The sequence below is a fragment of the Tenrec ecaudatus genome, chromosome 2, assembly GCF_050624435.1.
Source record: "Tenrec ecaudatus isolate mTenEca1 chromosome 2, mTenEca1.hap1, whole genome shotgun sequence".
Classification (NCBI taxonomy): Eukaryota; Metazoa; Chordata; class Mammalia; order Afrosoricida; family Tenrecidae; genus Tenrec; species Tenrec ecaudatus.
This window is the reverse complement of record NC_134531.1, coordinates 141,665,397-141,681,373: the sequence shown is the minus strand read 5'-3', so window position 1 is coordinate 141,681,373 and position 15,977 is coordinate 141,665,397. Positions and strand designations below refer to the sequence as shown.

General features: G+C 45.5%; 1 protein-coding gene across 1 annotated transcript in view; it reads right to left on the bottom strand.

The window, feature by feature from the left end:
• Window positions 1-13,475: 13,475 nt before the first annotated feature.
• TGFBI (transforming growth factor beta induced) overlaps window positions 13,476-15,977 on the bottom strand; it is a 37,738-nt gene continuing 35,236 nt past the window's right edge. The window contains exons 15-17 of the mRNA XM_075541586.1: window positions 15,649-15,728; window positions 14,576-14,600; window positions 13,476-14,113 (exon numbers count right to left, since the gene is read on the bottom strand). Coding sequence (XP_075397701.1) covers window positions 14,073-14,113; window positions 14,576-14,600; window positions 15,649-15,728 — 146 coding nt within the window. The 3' untranslated portion in view covers window positions 13,476-14,072. The remainder of the gene's footprint in view (window positions 14,114-14,575; window positions 14,601-15,648; window positions 15,729-15,977) is intronic.

Sequence of the window (15,977 nt, the reverse complement as noted above, 5' to 3'; positions counted from 1 at the left end):
GCTGAGCTCACTCCTCCTTTGGTTGTTTTTTTTTCCCACAGGAGAAAAGCTTGTAGTTAGTTCAGGGATCGTTTGCTGGCCCTTAGGAGCGTATTCCAGTCCAGTCTGTTGGGGCACCACGCCCTGGCCCCAAAGTCCACTTTCAGCATTCCCTGGGGACCTTGCCACTCCATTTCCTCGCTGTTCCGCTGCACTCCCCCAGTGATTTGCCTCGGTGTGGTGGGATCAGGTCAGGTGCAATTCCCACAGTGTCTCCGGTGCAGTCCCCTGTATCACCCTTAGTCACTGATTGGCATCATTTCTCATAGTGGGGCCAGCCATGTTGTTCTCTCAGTGGACTGGCTGCTCTACTCAGGAACATCATCCTCACAGCCTGGTGGGCCAGGCTGTGCTCCACTCTCTCCTCCTACCCCTTCATCTGCTCCCGTGTGCTCTGATCAGATATGTCCATCCCCCGGAGCTGCAGAGTCAATGTCGTCCTTTGGAACAAATTCTTTTCAGGGCCTCCTTTGGTTTTCTTTGGAGATGTACACATAGTTTATTTTGACACAATTAGAAAGCATAGCATAGATTCCACGTGCTCAATACAATCTGGAAGAATTTGCTCCGATAATTTGACAATCGTTGTCACTGGTTGTTGGAATTGTATGTAAGCTTTACTTTCTCTTTCTTTTTTTTTTTAAACATTTTATTAGGGGCTCATACAATTCTTATCACAATCCATACATATATATGCATCAATTGTATAAAGCACATCCACACATTTTTTGCCCTAATCACTCTCAAAGCATTTGCTCTCCACTTAAGCCCTCTGCATCAGGTCCTCTTTTTTTTTTCCCTCCCTCCCCGCTCCCTCCTCCTTCATGAGCCCTTGATAATTTATAGATTGTTATTTTGTCATATCTTGCCCTATCCGGAGTCTCCCTTCCCCCACTTCTCTGCCGTCCATCTCCCAGGGACTTCTCTTTCTTTTTCAAGGAAAAAATGTGTTAATTTTGTAAAAATGAAAAAGCGCTCTCTTCAAAAACATAGCTGTCACTCCGGGAGGTGTTAAAAGATGCTAAATTCACACCATTTAGAGGGTATGGTAGAGGTGCGATTACAAATATGTAGATCAAAAATGTGGCCAAAGACACCAGCTAATACCAAAAAGAATAAAACATTTCATGAAGAAGGAAGAATAGCAAAAAAGGGAAGCAAGTTCTTGAGGTGAGATGATTAATTAAGACCCTGAATTCCTATCCGGTGTTTTAATTCCACTTTTCCATGAGCTTTTTGAAGCCGCCTCATATAGCCAAACTTGCATATTGGATTAAAGTGTTCCAGAGGAAATCATAGATGCCCTAGAAAACAAACCTAAATTCACAAATATATATGTATATTTAATGCCAAAAATATGATGAGAAAGATGACAAGCCGGTTCTTGTTTTTAATCATTCACTGAGACAAACACCCCACCCCCACCCCCCAAAAAAAGAGAAAGAGAGGCTATTGATACATGCCTTTCAAGGATTTGTTTGATTTATGGGGTGTTTTTTCTGGATGAATGATCTCAAATGATGTAAACCATGAGACACGAATGGTGTGTTTCCACATCACTTAGTGCCCAGGCCTCCTAATTTATAACGGGACTTCTGTGATGTTGGCAACGTTTTGAACTTTGAGAACAGATCTTCCCAGCATCCTGCTATTGGCCAGGCTCCTCGCCAGAGGACATTTGCTGAAACGGGCCCTCTGAAAGCCTTTCCACTTCACACTTGGCTTTATCACTTTTCTCTCTCTCACTCCCTTCGTCAGGCTTTCAGGAACAACGTTCAAGTTCTGCTGCAGACAGAGAGCCTGGGGTCTGTTTGAGGACTGCCATAAGGCTGCGGGGGAGGTTTGGGACTGTTAACGGCCAGGGTGGGAGGTAAGCGCACTAGCCACTCCTGGGGAGAAAGATTTACGGAATCTCTGCGCAGGGTCACTGTGAGCTGCAATAGACTTGAAGGCAGTGATTTTGTTGTTGTTGTTGTTGTCATTAGTTTCCCAGGGTTACAATAGCAATATATCACAAAATGGATGGCTTTTAAGAAAAAAAAATTCTCCCACAGTTCTGTATATTGGTTATTTTATTAATCAGTAGTTTTCAAGCCGGGTGTTGTCCTATTTCCATATTATTTCCCCCCTGTGATTTTTCTATTTTTGTTTTCTAATTTTTCAGAATTGTGGCCTGGAAAGGTGTTTTGTAATATGCTTTCATATGTTTTAAGACTTGCTTTTTTACTTGCATATGGTCTTTTCTGGAGAATGTTCCACGTGTACCGAAGATAATCTATATCATATTGTGTTGGGTAGGGTGTTTTGTGTGTGTCTGTGGGCTCAGTTAGATGATTGTGTTGCTTCATTCTTCTGCATCTTCATTGAACTTCTTTCTAATTGTTCTAGCCTTCGTGAACAGCGGTCCATTGAAGCCTTCTGCTATTACGGTGTGGCTGTTAGGTGCCATCAAGTCAGTTCGGACCCGTGGACACCCCGTGCACAAGAGAATATAACACCGCTTGGTCCCTCACTTGTTCCTATGCCGGAGCCCATCGTTGCAGCCACTGTGTCCATCCATCTCCTCGAGTCCTTCCTCTTTCTCGCTGCCCCTCTGCTTTACCAAGAATGATGTCATTCTCTAGGGATTGGTCTCTCCTGAGAACATGTCCAAAGTAGGTAAGAAGGAGGCTTGCCATCCTTGCCTCCAGGGAGCACTCTGCCTGTTTTTCTTCAAGACAGATGTGCTTTTCCTTTTGGCAGTCTATGGTACTCTCAATATTTGGGGGCGCACCACAATTCACATGTATTGATTCTTCTGTCTTCCTTATTCAATATTCAACTTTCACGATGCAATGGAGAATATGATGGCTTGGCTCAGTCACCCCTTAGTCCTCAAAGAAACATTCTTTTCAATACTCTAAAGAGGTCTTGTGCAGCAGATTTACCCAATGCGACATGTCATTTGATATCTTGACTGCTACTTCCAGGACGTTTTATGCGGATTCAAGCAAGATAAGATCCTTGACTTACCTCAACCTTTTTTCCATTTATCATCATGTTGACTATTGGTTCAGGTATGAGGATATTGGTTTGCTTTACATTGAGTTGTAATCACATGGAAGCCTGCAATCCTTGATCTTCATCAGCAAGTGCTTCAAATCCTCCTCACTTCAGAAGCAAGGTTGCATCATTTGCATATTGCAGGTTGTTAATAAGCCTTCCTCTACTCCTGATACCGAATTCTTCTACATAAAATCCAGCTTTGAGGGAGAGGGGAGCGGGGAGGGAGGGGAAAAAAAAAAGAGGACCTGATGCAAAGGGCTTAAGTGGAGAGAGCAAATGCTTTGAAAATGATTAGGGCAAAGAATGTACGGATGTGCTTTATGCAATTGATGTATGTATATGTATGGATTGTGATAAGAGTTGTATGAGCCCCTAATAAAATGTAAAAAAAGAAAATCCAGCTTCTCTGATTATTTGCTCCTAATACAGACTGAATAAGTATGGTGAGAAGATACAACACTGTTATTGTATTACTGTGTATTTTTGGTTTTCAATTTTGTTAGAGTTTAATGAATGTTTTTGAGGCTCTTTCATTGAGTGTGTAGATTTTATTATATTTATTATAATTATGTCTTCCTTTTTAATAGATTATTTAGTCATTATACAATGATTTCCCCTCTTTCTCTTGCTACTCCTATTCTTTGATTGCCATTAGGTTGATATATATTATTTACCGTCCTTTGATTTTTAGTCTACTTTTGTCTTTTTGTCTACGATGTGTCTCTTGTAGACAGGATATTGATAAGTCCTATTTTCTTATCCCTCCTGCTTGTCATTTTTGTTGTGTGTGTGTTGTGGTACTGTTGTTTCCTTATTCTATATAGTTTACTGAGTTCATTTTGCTTATGAGTTTTCTTGTCATTTTCTTTCATGTTTACAATTTGTCTTTTATTTGGATGAGGTTTATTCATTTTCTTTGAGGGTCCACTGTAATTTATTCATTTTAATTTTGGCTTTAAAACAGTCCGTTCTATCTTGAAATCTACTCGACTCCTTCCCAATTGAAAGTTCCTTAGCTACTCTATTCTCTTTATTTTGCAATTGTTATCATTACAGTTGACATCTCTGGTACCCTGTTTTGGTCTTGTGAGTTTTGTTTTACTGTGTATATTTCTGTATCTGGGTTGACTTCTAGGTGGTGTTGTGATATATATATATTCATCTCAGGCTGTTGTCTACTGCTGTTCCTTGTTTTTCCAAAGAATTCCCTTTCTTATAAGGCTGGTCTGTTGTTTTTATTTAGGTTGACCTGGTTCTTACATATTTTTAGTTGGCAGTTTTTTTTTTTTCATTCAGAGTTTTATGTATGCCATTCTACTGCATTCTTGCCTGCATGGTTTCTGCTGAGAAATCAGAGCTCAGTCTTATTGGTTTCCCTTTTGTTGGTAACTTTTTGGTCTTCCTAAACTACTGTCAGTTCCCCCCCCCCCCCTGTATTTTGTTTTGGAAAGTTTGAATATGATATTCCATGTGATTTTCCTTTGGGGGTTATCCTATTTTGGGTTTGTTAAGCTTCTTGAATGTGCATCTTTATGTTAGGGAAATTTTCTTCCAATAACTCTTCAAGCATTTTTGGTGTTCTTTTTGCTATTTTCTTTCTATTCTGGAATTCTATCACCTGTAAGTTATTCCTCTTGATCTTTTGTTGCTGATCCTCTACTCCAGGAACTGGTCATTCCTGATAACATGCAATGAACTCTCCCCACCCTTGTCCCTAAGGAGTATCTGGCTGTACTTCTTTCCAGACAGATTTCTTTATTCTTTTGGCAGCGGTTGATACTTTCAGTAGTCCTCACTAACACCACAATTCAAATACATCAGATCTTCTGTGGTCTTCCTTATTCGCCATCCCACAGGAGATGATTAAACTAACATGTCTAGGGTAGGTGCATCTTAGGCCTCAAAGTGACATCTTTGCTTTTTAATACTTTTAAAAAGGTCTTGGACTGCAAATTTGCCCAATGAGTCACTGTAAGCTCATTTTCAGAGAAAGAATTCTGCATGCAAATGGATTTCTTGAACTTAAGTACTTTATGGGTCTCTGCCAAAATTCAAAGAGACTCACTAGTCCCGTCGAAAGAGCATGGTTTCCCATCTGTTATTTCAGAAACTCATTTTTGCTCCAATGAAGATATTTAATCAGAAGCCTTTTCTTTCTCTTCTGCTGCTCTCAGCTCTCGGACCTTCTTCTATCTGACAGAATTGAGGGAAGAGCATCCTGCATGGGGTGGGGGAGGGGCTTCCTGAGCCCAAAACATCTTCACCAAAGGTCTAGGGAGTCAGGTCACTTGCTCAAATGAGTGACTTGCTTGGGGCTGTGACTCTGCCCCACCCTTAGCTGGACTTTCTGACCCTTAACAGTCTTCTTAGCCAAAGTGGTATGAAACAGACTTCCCCTGGGTGTGGTGGTACCCACAAAGCCACCCTATGCTTTCCTATCAAAGGATGAAGAGAGGTCTGGATGCAAGCTTTATCCGTCCAACACCTATGGGTCCCCCAAGAAGGATATCCCAAATGTCGGAGGGATGCGCCCTCTTCCTTTACCTCAAGCAATAGGAGTCTGAGGTCTTGTTGAGTGAAGGAGTCATTCATTCTCCAGAAACTGAGCCTCCTTCTCTCCCTCCAAACCTTTCTCCAAACCACCTGCAAGTCCTATATGCTTGACCTCCCAAGAAAGGTCTGCAATCCTTCGATGACTTCCTATCTCTAGTGTCAACAATCTGGTCCTCCATCATTTCTTACCTGGATGATGGTAACAGCTTCCTATTTCATTCTCCTGCTTGCATTTTTACCCTCCTTCACACTCCATTGCTCCACAGGGAATCCTTTTAAAGCAATCCTTTAAAAACATGTCTAATCATGGAAATTCCTCCTCCATCAACTAAAACCTTCTGATGGCTTCTCATAGTCCTGAGAATACTGTCAAAACTTATTTATGCTTTACGTGAAAGTATCAGTTAATTAGTTTGCCGTTCAACAATTTTTATATAAATTTTTTCAGGACATTAGTTGCAAACTTCACAGTGTGCCAGCATTTTCAATATTTCTCTTCTGTTTATTCTGTTTCCCTTGATCTAGCTTCCCTTCCCATCTTTGCCATCCAAGTTTTTCTTTGAGGTACCGCAAATGCTGTTATGTTTCATATGGTTGGGTACTTAAGGAAATACTTTATTCACAGGTGTTGTTGTTTATTTTCAAAGCCAATCTATTGTTTGACTGAAAGTGACCTCCAGAAATAACCCCATTCCAAGTTCAAAAGGTGCCTTAGGATGGCAGTCTTGGGAGTGCCTCTAGTCTCTATTGATCCAGTTGGTCACGTATTTTTAAAAGAATTTTATTTTATTCTATTATTTAATTTGTTCTATACTTTCCCCTCATTTTATTCAGAAATTTCCATTGTGTCTCTATGCAGAACAGAGGTAGTTGTGGCTGGGCATTACCTAGGTCTGGTCTCAGGTTAAATGAGGCTATGCTTTATGTAAACTATTAGCTCTGTGTATTAGTTTCTCCTTTTAGTCTTGGTGGCTTCATTCTCTTTCGTTCCAGATGTGTATAGACACTGATGATTGTATCTTACATGGCTGTTTGCAAGCTTTTAAGATTCCTGATGGTCCTCACCAATTGACATAACATACTACACAAAGATTATGTTATGTTGTAGAACATTATCTTTATGAACGACATTACATCACTTAGCTAAGTTTCCCTAGGAGACTATGGTCTTTAGCATGTTAACCCAGTAAGCCAGTCCCATAAGTTACTTGGCTATATCCAGAAGGACTCTAATTGTGCCAAGTATGTGCTTTGTTTTACACACACACACACACACACACACCCCACAAACAAACATATATATATATGCCTACATATAGACCTATACATGCATAAGCATTTACTTGCTGTGGCAGTTAGATAATCTGTTGTCAATTTGAGACTTAAGAGTGTAGGGGTGGAGTTTAGCCTGGCAATCAGGTTGCAGCTTGATGATCTCCTTTGGAGGCACTAAAGAGATAAATAGCTCACTGGAGGCAGGACACAAACACACTCCCTGTGAGACATGACTGACGATGAGCCTGATGGAGTTACGTTGATGCAGCCAGAGCCCTGTGGGCTGGAGGAGCCACGTGGAGACCCCTGTCAGTGTTGAGATGCTTCTACCACCACTGGATCCACAAGACTTCCCACCCACTGGCCGGTGATCTTCCTGGACTTGGCGTCATTGCATGTGTTGCGTGAGTCTGAAGAGGAATTTACAGATTGGTATCGGGCATATGGGCTAATATCGGACTTATAGACTTACTTGATCTGGACTGGGCTGGGATGTTTTCTCAATATTCAATTGCTCTTGTATATATAGCTCTTTCCTACACACACACGTGTTGACGAAGTTGTTTCTTTAGTCTGCCCAGACTAACACACTTGCCTATGCCTTCCTATGCACATATGCTGCTGTTAGGCGCACTTGAGTGACTTTCGACCCATACCCCACGTACAACAGAACGAAATACCGTCGTGTCCTGTGCCTTCCTTTCCATCATTGTTATGAATGAGCCCAGTGTTATGTTGCAGCCGCTGTGTGTCAGTTCATCTCCTTGGTGGTCTTGCTTTTTTTTCTCTGATCTCCTACTTGTGTAAGCATGGTCTCTCCTGCTGTGCATATTTCTTTACTTATATAACCACACCCATAATTTCACGTACGTTTGGTTATAGTTGCCATTGTTGCAAAATTATATATGCTATAACTTTTTATCAAAATTGTCCCTTTTTATTGTGTATGCCTTAGCATCTTCATTTACCTTGGTCAAGTTAATAGACTTCACCCATATTTGGTATTAGCTTTCTCATCACGAGTAATCACAAATGTCTATGATTTAGGAAGTGACTTGTTTATCCCTCTCTCTCTCATCCCTGCCATGCATCAGAGAAGGTTGCTTTTATTTTATTTATTTTTATTAAAAAAAATTTTAAATCATTTTATTGGGGGCTTGTACACCTCTTATCACAATCCATTCATCCATCCATTCTGTCAAGCACATTTGTACATTTGTTGCCATCATCATTCTCAAAACATTTGCTTTCTGTTTGAGCCCTTGGTATCAGCGCCCCATTTTTACCCCTTCCTCTCTGCTCCCTCTCCCTCATGAACCCTTGATAATTTATAAATTATTATTATTTTGTCATATATCATACTGTCCGACATCTCCCTTCACCCACTTTTCTGTTGTCTATCCCCCAGGGAGGGGGTTATATGTAGATCCTTGTAATCTGTTCCCTTTTTCCACCCCTCACCCCTAGTATTGCCATTCTCAGCACTGGTCCTGAAGGGATCACTTATCCTGGATTCCCTGTGTTTCCAGTTCCTATCTGTACCAGTGTATATCCTCTGGTCTAGCCAGATTTGTAAGGTAGAATTGGGATCATGATAGTGGGGGTTGGGGTGAGGAGGAAGCATTTAGGAACTAGAGGAAACGTATGTTTCATCATTGCTACACTGCACCCTGGCTGGTTCATCTCCTCTCCATGACCCTTCTGTAAGAGGACGTTCAGTTGTCTACAGATGGATCTTGGGGTTCCCAATCTGCACTACCGCTCACTCAAAATGTTTTGATTTTTTGTTCTTTGATGCCTGATACCTGATCCTTTTGACATCTCATGATCACACAGGCTGGTGTGCTTCTTCCGTGTGGGCTTTGTTGCTTCTGAGCTAGATGGCTGCTTGGTTACCTTCAAGCCTTTAAGACCCCATACGCTATATCTTTTGATAGCCGGGCACCCTCAGCTTTCTTCACATTTGCTTATGCACCCGCTTTGTCTTCAGTGATCGTTTCGGGAAGGTGAGCATCATGGAATGCCAATTTAATAGAACAAGTGTTCTTGCATTGAGGGAGTACTTGAGTGGAGGCCCAATGTCTATCTGCTACCCTAATACTAAACCTATAAATATATGCACATAGATCTATTTCCATATCCTCATATTTAAATATATTTACATATGTACATGCCTTTATTTAGACCTCTATAAATGCCCTTTGCCTCCTATTTCTTTCCTCTATTTCCTTTTACTTTCTATCATGCTCACTATCATGCTCAGCCTTCATTTGGATTTCAGTAATTCCTCTTGGTTACATTACCCTTGATCATGCCGTACTAGGCCTCCTATACCCTCTTCACCACTGTTTTGGATCACTTGTTGTTCCCATGTCCTTGGGTCTGTTAACACCATTTCCTTTCCCCCACCTCCCTCTCTCCCATGTTGCTTTTAGTGCGTGTATCTATTCCTAACTTGTAGTCAGGTGCTCATCCAATATTTGTCTTTTTGTGATTGATTTATTTCACTCAGCATGATAGTTTGATTCATGTTTTTAGATGATTCACAGACTCACAATTCTTCGTAGTTATATAATATTCCATTATATGTATGTAGCACCATCTGTTTATCCATTAGTCCTTTAATGGAACTTAGGTTGTTTTCATTTTTTTTGCTGTTGTCAAGAATGCTGCAATGTACATGGGTGTGATAAAATTATTAACATAGCCTGTCTGGCTCCTAGACAACTCCCCAGAAGAATTTTATTTTTCCTTTCCACTCTAGTTACACAAAGTCTCACACTTACTTTAGAGATTTTATTTACACATTCTTTCAGCCTATTTTTTTCTACATTATTCATCCATCAGGTCTACCAGTTCTCAACTGGTGACGCACTCCAGGATGGCAAGCATGGCCACTGTCGCTGGCTGGGTATTGACCCCTGTGAAGGTCCTCCACCTTACAGGCTTCAAGCCTGAACTGGACGGTCCTATGGGCAACCAGATCTCAGCTGCTGCTGTCTTTCCCTGGGACCCAGGATCTTCTTTCCTCCCTCCTCAATACTGTGTATGGAGTATAAGACTTCTATGCCTAAGGGTTCTGTCTTGAGCCTCTTAGGTAGTTATGGTGTGTGCAGTGGGGTCCTCCTGGACTCCCCATTATCTTGCCATGTATTCTCTTATCTGGCTTAGGGATTTGATCAAAGGTTTCCATGAAGTACTCTCTTTCCCCCCTTTTCCCCACACCAGGAAAGGATGGCCCAAAGCGGCTCCAGCTGACTTTGCTGGACAGGACATCAGGCCCATTCCTATTCCATGGCTTTCTTTCCTGGCTTTTGGGAAGAATTCTGAGCACAAGATTCCGGGCGGCTCCTCTTAGAGCATGACATTGATTATGGTTTCCAACACTGAGGTATTTTCCTCTGGGTGAGAAATCCTTTTTCCTGTTCTTCTTTCCTGACATCCATGTGGTGCAGGGACATCTGTGGCTATTGCTGTCTCTCACCACCCCCCCCCCCCCAGCCGCATGCGAGCCAGGCAGTGCAGGACCCAAGCCAGCTGGGCTTCTCAGGAGGGATGGCGCCCTCAGGTCCTTTCACGACACACAGGGGTCCACATGCTGACTGTCGAGGGCTACCTGCTCAATTTCATTTGGACCGCGCCCATCTAGGCAGGACAGAAGTGAGCAGAGCAGGGAAGAGCCACGCAGGCCATGCGTGTCTTCTGGCCCATCCCCGTTCAGTGACCTTGGCAAATTATTTAACCGCTTCTATTTCTGCAGAAGTGAAGAGAAAATTCCGAGAGCAACTTCCCCATTTCACAGGACTGCTGTAAGGAGTAGCAAAGAGGGCACATTTTCATGCGTGGCATGCACAGCCTGTGGCATCACGTATGTCATCGGGCAGTAAACGGGAACTGTCATGGCAACGGGCTCCACAACAGACTCCAACACAGCCCTGCCTGGGAAGATGGCGCAGGCCTGCGCAACCTCCGCTCTGTTAGACACGAGATCACCACGAGTCGCAATGAACTCGACAGCAACTAACAACACTGCTGCTGCTATTGCGATTATTTCGGCGGGCGGGGCGGGGTTGTCCCTAGACCAAGGTTCTCACCCACCTGACCGCCTCCTTCACTGGACCCTGACCTGCAGGAGCCATAGCTGTCCCAGCTCCAGGGCCTCAGCCCACAGATGTGCCCAGTGAAGGCTTCCCCCTGGAAAGCCTGAGGGTCTTTTTCTTTCATTATGGTTGTATAGCCAAATTTTATAAAACTTAGTAGCATAAAATAAGCATTTATTGTGCTGACAAATTTTGGAGGCCCGGAATCCAAATAGAGTACAATGAGGACAGTTGGTGTGTTTCATAAGGATGGCTGGGGCCTTCAGTCATCTGAGGGCGTGTTCATTTATATGCCTGGTCATTGATGTTGGCTATTGGTTATTGGGCCGGGGTAGTGGTGTGCGACTCAGTTTCTATTCACTTGGGCTTACTCCTGTAGTTTCTCCTTGTGGGCTCGTTTGGACGTAACTTACTACACAGTGACTTACATGCCTCCAAGTGACTCTGCCACAGAGAGGCCCTGGTTTTGCAAGCCACAGTGAGTAGCTCCCCTGCCATCTAGTGCTTGATACGGTCACGGAGGCCTGCCGAGATGCCACGGAAGGGGAAATTCTCTAGCTTTAATGGGGAAGTGAGAATGTTCTGGAAGACCACGTGGGGCTGACAATATTGCTGAGATATTATTTGAGAATACAATGGGTCAGGCTAGAACTTGGCCCCCTCACATCAAGTGGGAGGGTGAGGCCAGCCCTCACATGGTGTCAGCAGAAACGCCGATGGGGGAGAGAGGCTGGGAGGCAGAAGAAGCCTGCTCCCACAGCCTAGCCCTTGTTAGTGAGGCTCCTTTGGGGGGCGGGGGCGGGGGGAGATAAATAAGGGCATACATAGGAAGTGTCTTAAACATACCAGAGGTTTTAGAAATTTTAAGAAACCCTGTGATTTTTATTAATTGAAAAGAGTTTTAAAAGTCAGCATCATCATGTCTGGGTGGTGATGCTGTCTCGCATGCTTTTGGGGTGATGCGAGCCAAGCACAGTTGCAGTGTGTCAGGCCTTCGTGGGAAACTCATGGCCACTAAGATCCTCCAGGGAGCTGGGGTCGGCAGTCCAGAACCACGGGAAGTGAGAGCGTCCAGGTGCATGCAGAGAGTGACGCTACACTTCTCAGGAGGCTTCTTCCGAAAACCCCGCTAGCCTCATGGCCACATCAGTTTCTCCCGCTTCCAGGAGCTCTAAGGATCAATTCTTTGACCCCCATTTTTTTTACCTTCATCACAGACCCACAGGGTTGTCTCCCGAGTCCTCGTCAGTCCCTAGCAGAAAGAGCTGGTTCCTGATTCTCCTCCCCATCCATAGAAAAGCTCCGTGAGCAAGAGACCTGTCTGTTCCCCAAAGCCTGACTTGGATATGCTCATACGTAGCTTTTCTATTTGTGGGACAAATAGACGAATGGGGTTATTTTGCCTCATGATGGCTATTCTCTCCCCACACCGGAAGCTATTTAAAGGAGTACATCTGCCGGTCTGTTTCCAGCATGTGGGCACTGATGAGCAATAGTACTGCGGGGTTTGGGTCCTCTGTGTGAAATGAACAGATTGCTGAAGTGAATCCGTCTTGTCAGAGTTGGGTGTTGGGGGGCGTGGGGATGGAAAAGACTTCTCCATTCTCCCCAAAGGTGGCTCACCTTTGAGGAAGACACACAAAAGCTCTCTACTGCGCTCACCCTGAGGAGAAGCCCACCCCCACCCCCACCCCCGCACCCAGCTTGATGAACAGTGAGGATAACGGATGCTTCATCAAGCAGCATCTTTATGACACCCATGAGGTCGATACCACTCACTTCCCCATTGCGGATGAGAACACAGAAGCATTGAGAAATTAAGGAAGTGACTCAGGTCACACAGGTAATGAGTCATAAGGCCATGGCCACACCCAGCTTCCTCTGAGAGTGAGTGCATGCTAGATGGAAGGAGCCCGTAAAGGATGTGAACTAGACACTCCAGAGAGGATGAGTTGGAAAACATGGGGTTGCTTGCTTGTTCCATGATGGCTCTGGGGAGTCAGGAGATCTGGGTTCTCCTTCCAGCTTAGCCCTTTCATTGTTACCTGCGGTCTCCCTTTTGAACTTCAGCCTCCTCATCTGTATGATGGGAGGCGACAGAGAGGACTTCACAGGGTAGTGCTGAGGAATGAAAAGTATACCCCTATGGTGGGGGGAGGGGAAGATCAGAGTGCTGGAAGGAAGCTCTTTCTAGCCATGAGAAGAAGCAAAGTACTGGGCAAAGGGGGCATCAGAGACTAGACCCTGTAGGGCCCATGGACACGGAAATGCAAGCAAATTCAACAAAGACTTAGATGCAAGCCCGCCTGAGCTGTCTGGGCGTCGGCGGACCAGCATCTGCCTCCCGTCTTCTTCAGCCGACCCTGCATCCAATTGAGGGGTGCAGGGCCAGTAGGTCTGCAAGCTTCTGTACAAGGGACAGACACACATCCTCCCAAGCACAGTTCTTATCCACACAGGGCATGTCTTTCTTAGTTTTTATTATCACAAACACACCATGGCTCGGCCGCCCTTCTCTCTGGGAAATGCTGGGCCTCTACACGCCCTGCAAACCCTCCTCCTTTCTACCCGACAAGGCCACACAGCAGGGCTGAGACCCCATGCACACACCAGACATGCTTGGTAGAACAGTTCAACTCATAGCTTAAATTGATGCCATTTCTCCAACGTAAAGAGCTTTTCAAATAAAAGAAAGATGTGCCGCAACTTTCCCACGGCGCGTGATGGCTTAACTCAGGGTTTGTGAGCTCCACAAAGCTGCGGCTGTTCTCTTGGCACAGGTGGGGAGCTCCGGATTCGGGGCAGGTCCTTTATGGGTGTGAATGCCAGAGAGTGACATCCAAGGCTCTGTACGTACCGGGTTGACAGCTATGTTTTGGGAGAAATATTTTTGAAAGTACATCTCCTACCCCACCCCCTCCCCAAGGCTCAGGTTTCATTATGATGCAGCCCATGTATGTTGAAGTATGGAGTTAAGTTTACAGAACATCCAGTCTCTTTAGCAAACGGAGAGAAATTGGCGGGAGCTGCTGAAGCACGTTCCTCCTGTGGTCTTTCACGCTAATGCTTCAGCCTCTCTAATAACCGCTGGTAGACAGGGGCTGAAAGAGAGGAGTTTGAGAGGTGAAAAGATGCAGACTTGCTTGTGCCTGCCTAGGACTGTCAGAATCTTGAGGCTGGGGGCCCGCGAGGTTCCTTTTGCTATGTGATCCTGCACAGGTGTGTTGCTGTTGCGTTGTCTTTGGCTTGATGTCTGATGTGCTGAGTGGGGGCTTTTCTACATCTACCAGCTTGGAACCATCTCTCACCACCGGCTCTGACCAAGCCCCCATAACCTTCTCCCAGACTCCCAGAACCAAAAATTCCCTAGTCTTCTCTTTGTCTGATGGCAAAGGGAGAAAAAAATTGGGTATCCATGTCTGACTGAAATCCACCCAGCTGGTCTGACCCCAAAGACCACCCTTGTTTTCGTCCACCGGGGTGTTCTTATCTAGGTGCGGCAGATGGGAAACTTGGCCCTGTTTGGAGGTAAGGTGGGGACTTCAAAGCCAGGCCAGACTTACCTAGTCGGACAGACTTCTGGGAAGCCTGAAAGAAAATACAAGGTATCAGGTTTTCTCCTGAATATTATACTACTGCTTCTGTTTATGACAGCGGCTTTGCCCACTGCCACCTCTACTCATTAAGAAATCCTCAGGGTCAGAACGGAGATGAGGAAAGTGGAACTGGCAGCCAGCCTAGGCCACCAGCCCTCAGTGACATGGCAGCCACTACCAAGCTCAGTTGAAAATGGGCACTTCTGATAGACACCCCCCACCCCCAAACCAGGGTTTTCCACAGAGGCCACAGCCTGGAATTTGCAGAGAAGAACTGTACTGGGTGGGCGCCTCTCCGTAATAGCAGTTTGAGACCAAGACCCTTTCTTGAGGGTCACTGAGGAGACCCCTATGTCCCCAACCTGAGTGCCACGTTAGAGCTCCAGGAGCCCCGTGAAAGGTAGGCCCTGCAGCCTCTTCTCTGGGAGTGAAAACTTTCTGTGCGGTTCTCTGTGCCCCCAAGAAGCTCCACCTGGTCTATGGCACCGAGGGCCTATGCACAGGGCCTCCCAGGCAGGAAAAGAAGTAGTGATGGAGTCAGAGAGGTTCTGGGAAAGTGCACGCGTGCGCGTGCACACACACACACACACACACACACACACCCCATACACACACCATACACACACCATACACACAGGCAGGACCTCAGCCTTCCCATACAGATTTTCATCCCTGCCCAGGGGAGCCCAATATCACCCTGGATGGACAATGTCAGGAAACTAGAATGGTGAGCTGGAGGTCAGATCGGGCAAGCCAGGCCACTACAAGTTCAGTTCAGGCTAGACGGCCCTCCTTGGCTAGCGGGGACCCAGGGTTAAGGCTGCAGCCTTTACACCAGCAGTGGCATTCCCGTTCCAAGGCCGGGCTCCAGGCATAAAGGAAACAGGCGGGGTCTGCGTTCTTCCCTCGGAAGTCCACGCGGGCAGGGAACCGAAGCAGAGAGAAGGTCTGCGAGATTCCCGGGAGGGCAGTCAAGGAGGACAGAGGCCTGCAGAGCCGCACGGGCCTAAAAGGACCCAGGCCTGCCCCCAGGTGCTCACCTTGGAAAACGCGGAGGCCTGTTTGAAGATCTCCAGGGCGGAGTCTGCAAGCTCATCCCCTCTTTCCTGAGGTCTGTTGGCTGGAGAGGAAGGGAAAGACGCTTTTGTGGGAGGGAGAGGCGATCAGCGGGTCATTCCTAACACCAGGAGGAGGGCCACCGCGGGCTTCCTGAGGCACATTTTCAAAGGAGTTTCCCCTTTGTGCCTTTTCAGAACTCACCTCGGAGTTTGGCCCCTGGGCGGAGAGTGAAAACCAACCAACCAAACCAAGGTGAACGCCCAAGTGAGACTCGAGGCTGGCCTGAGCTTTCTCCTGAGGAGCGGCTGGT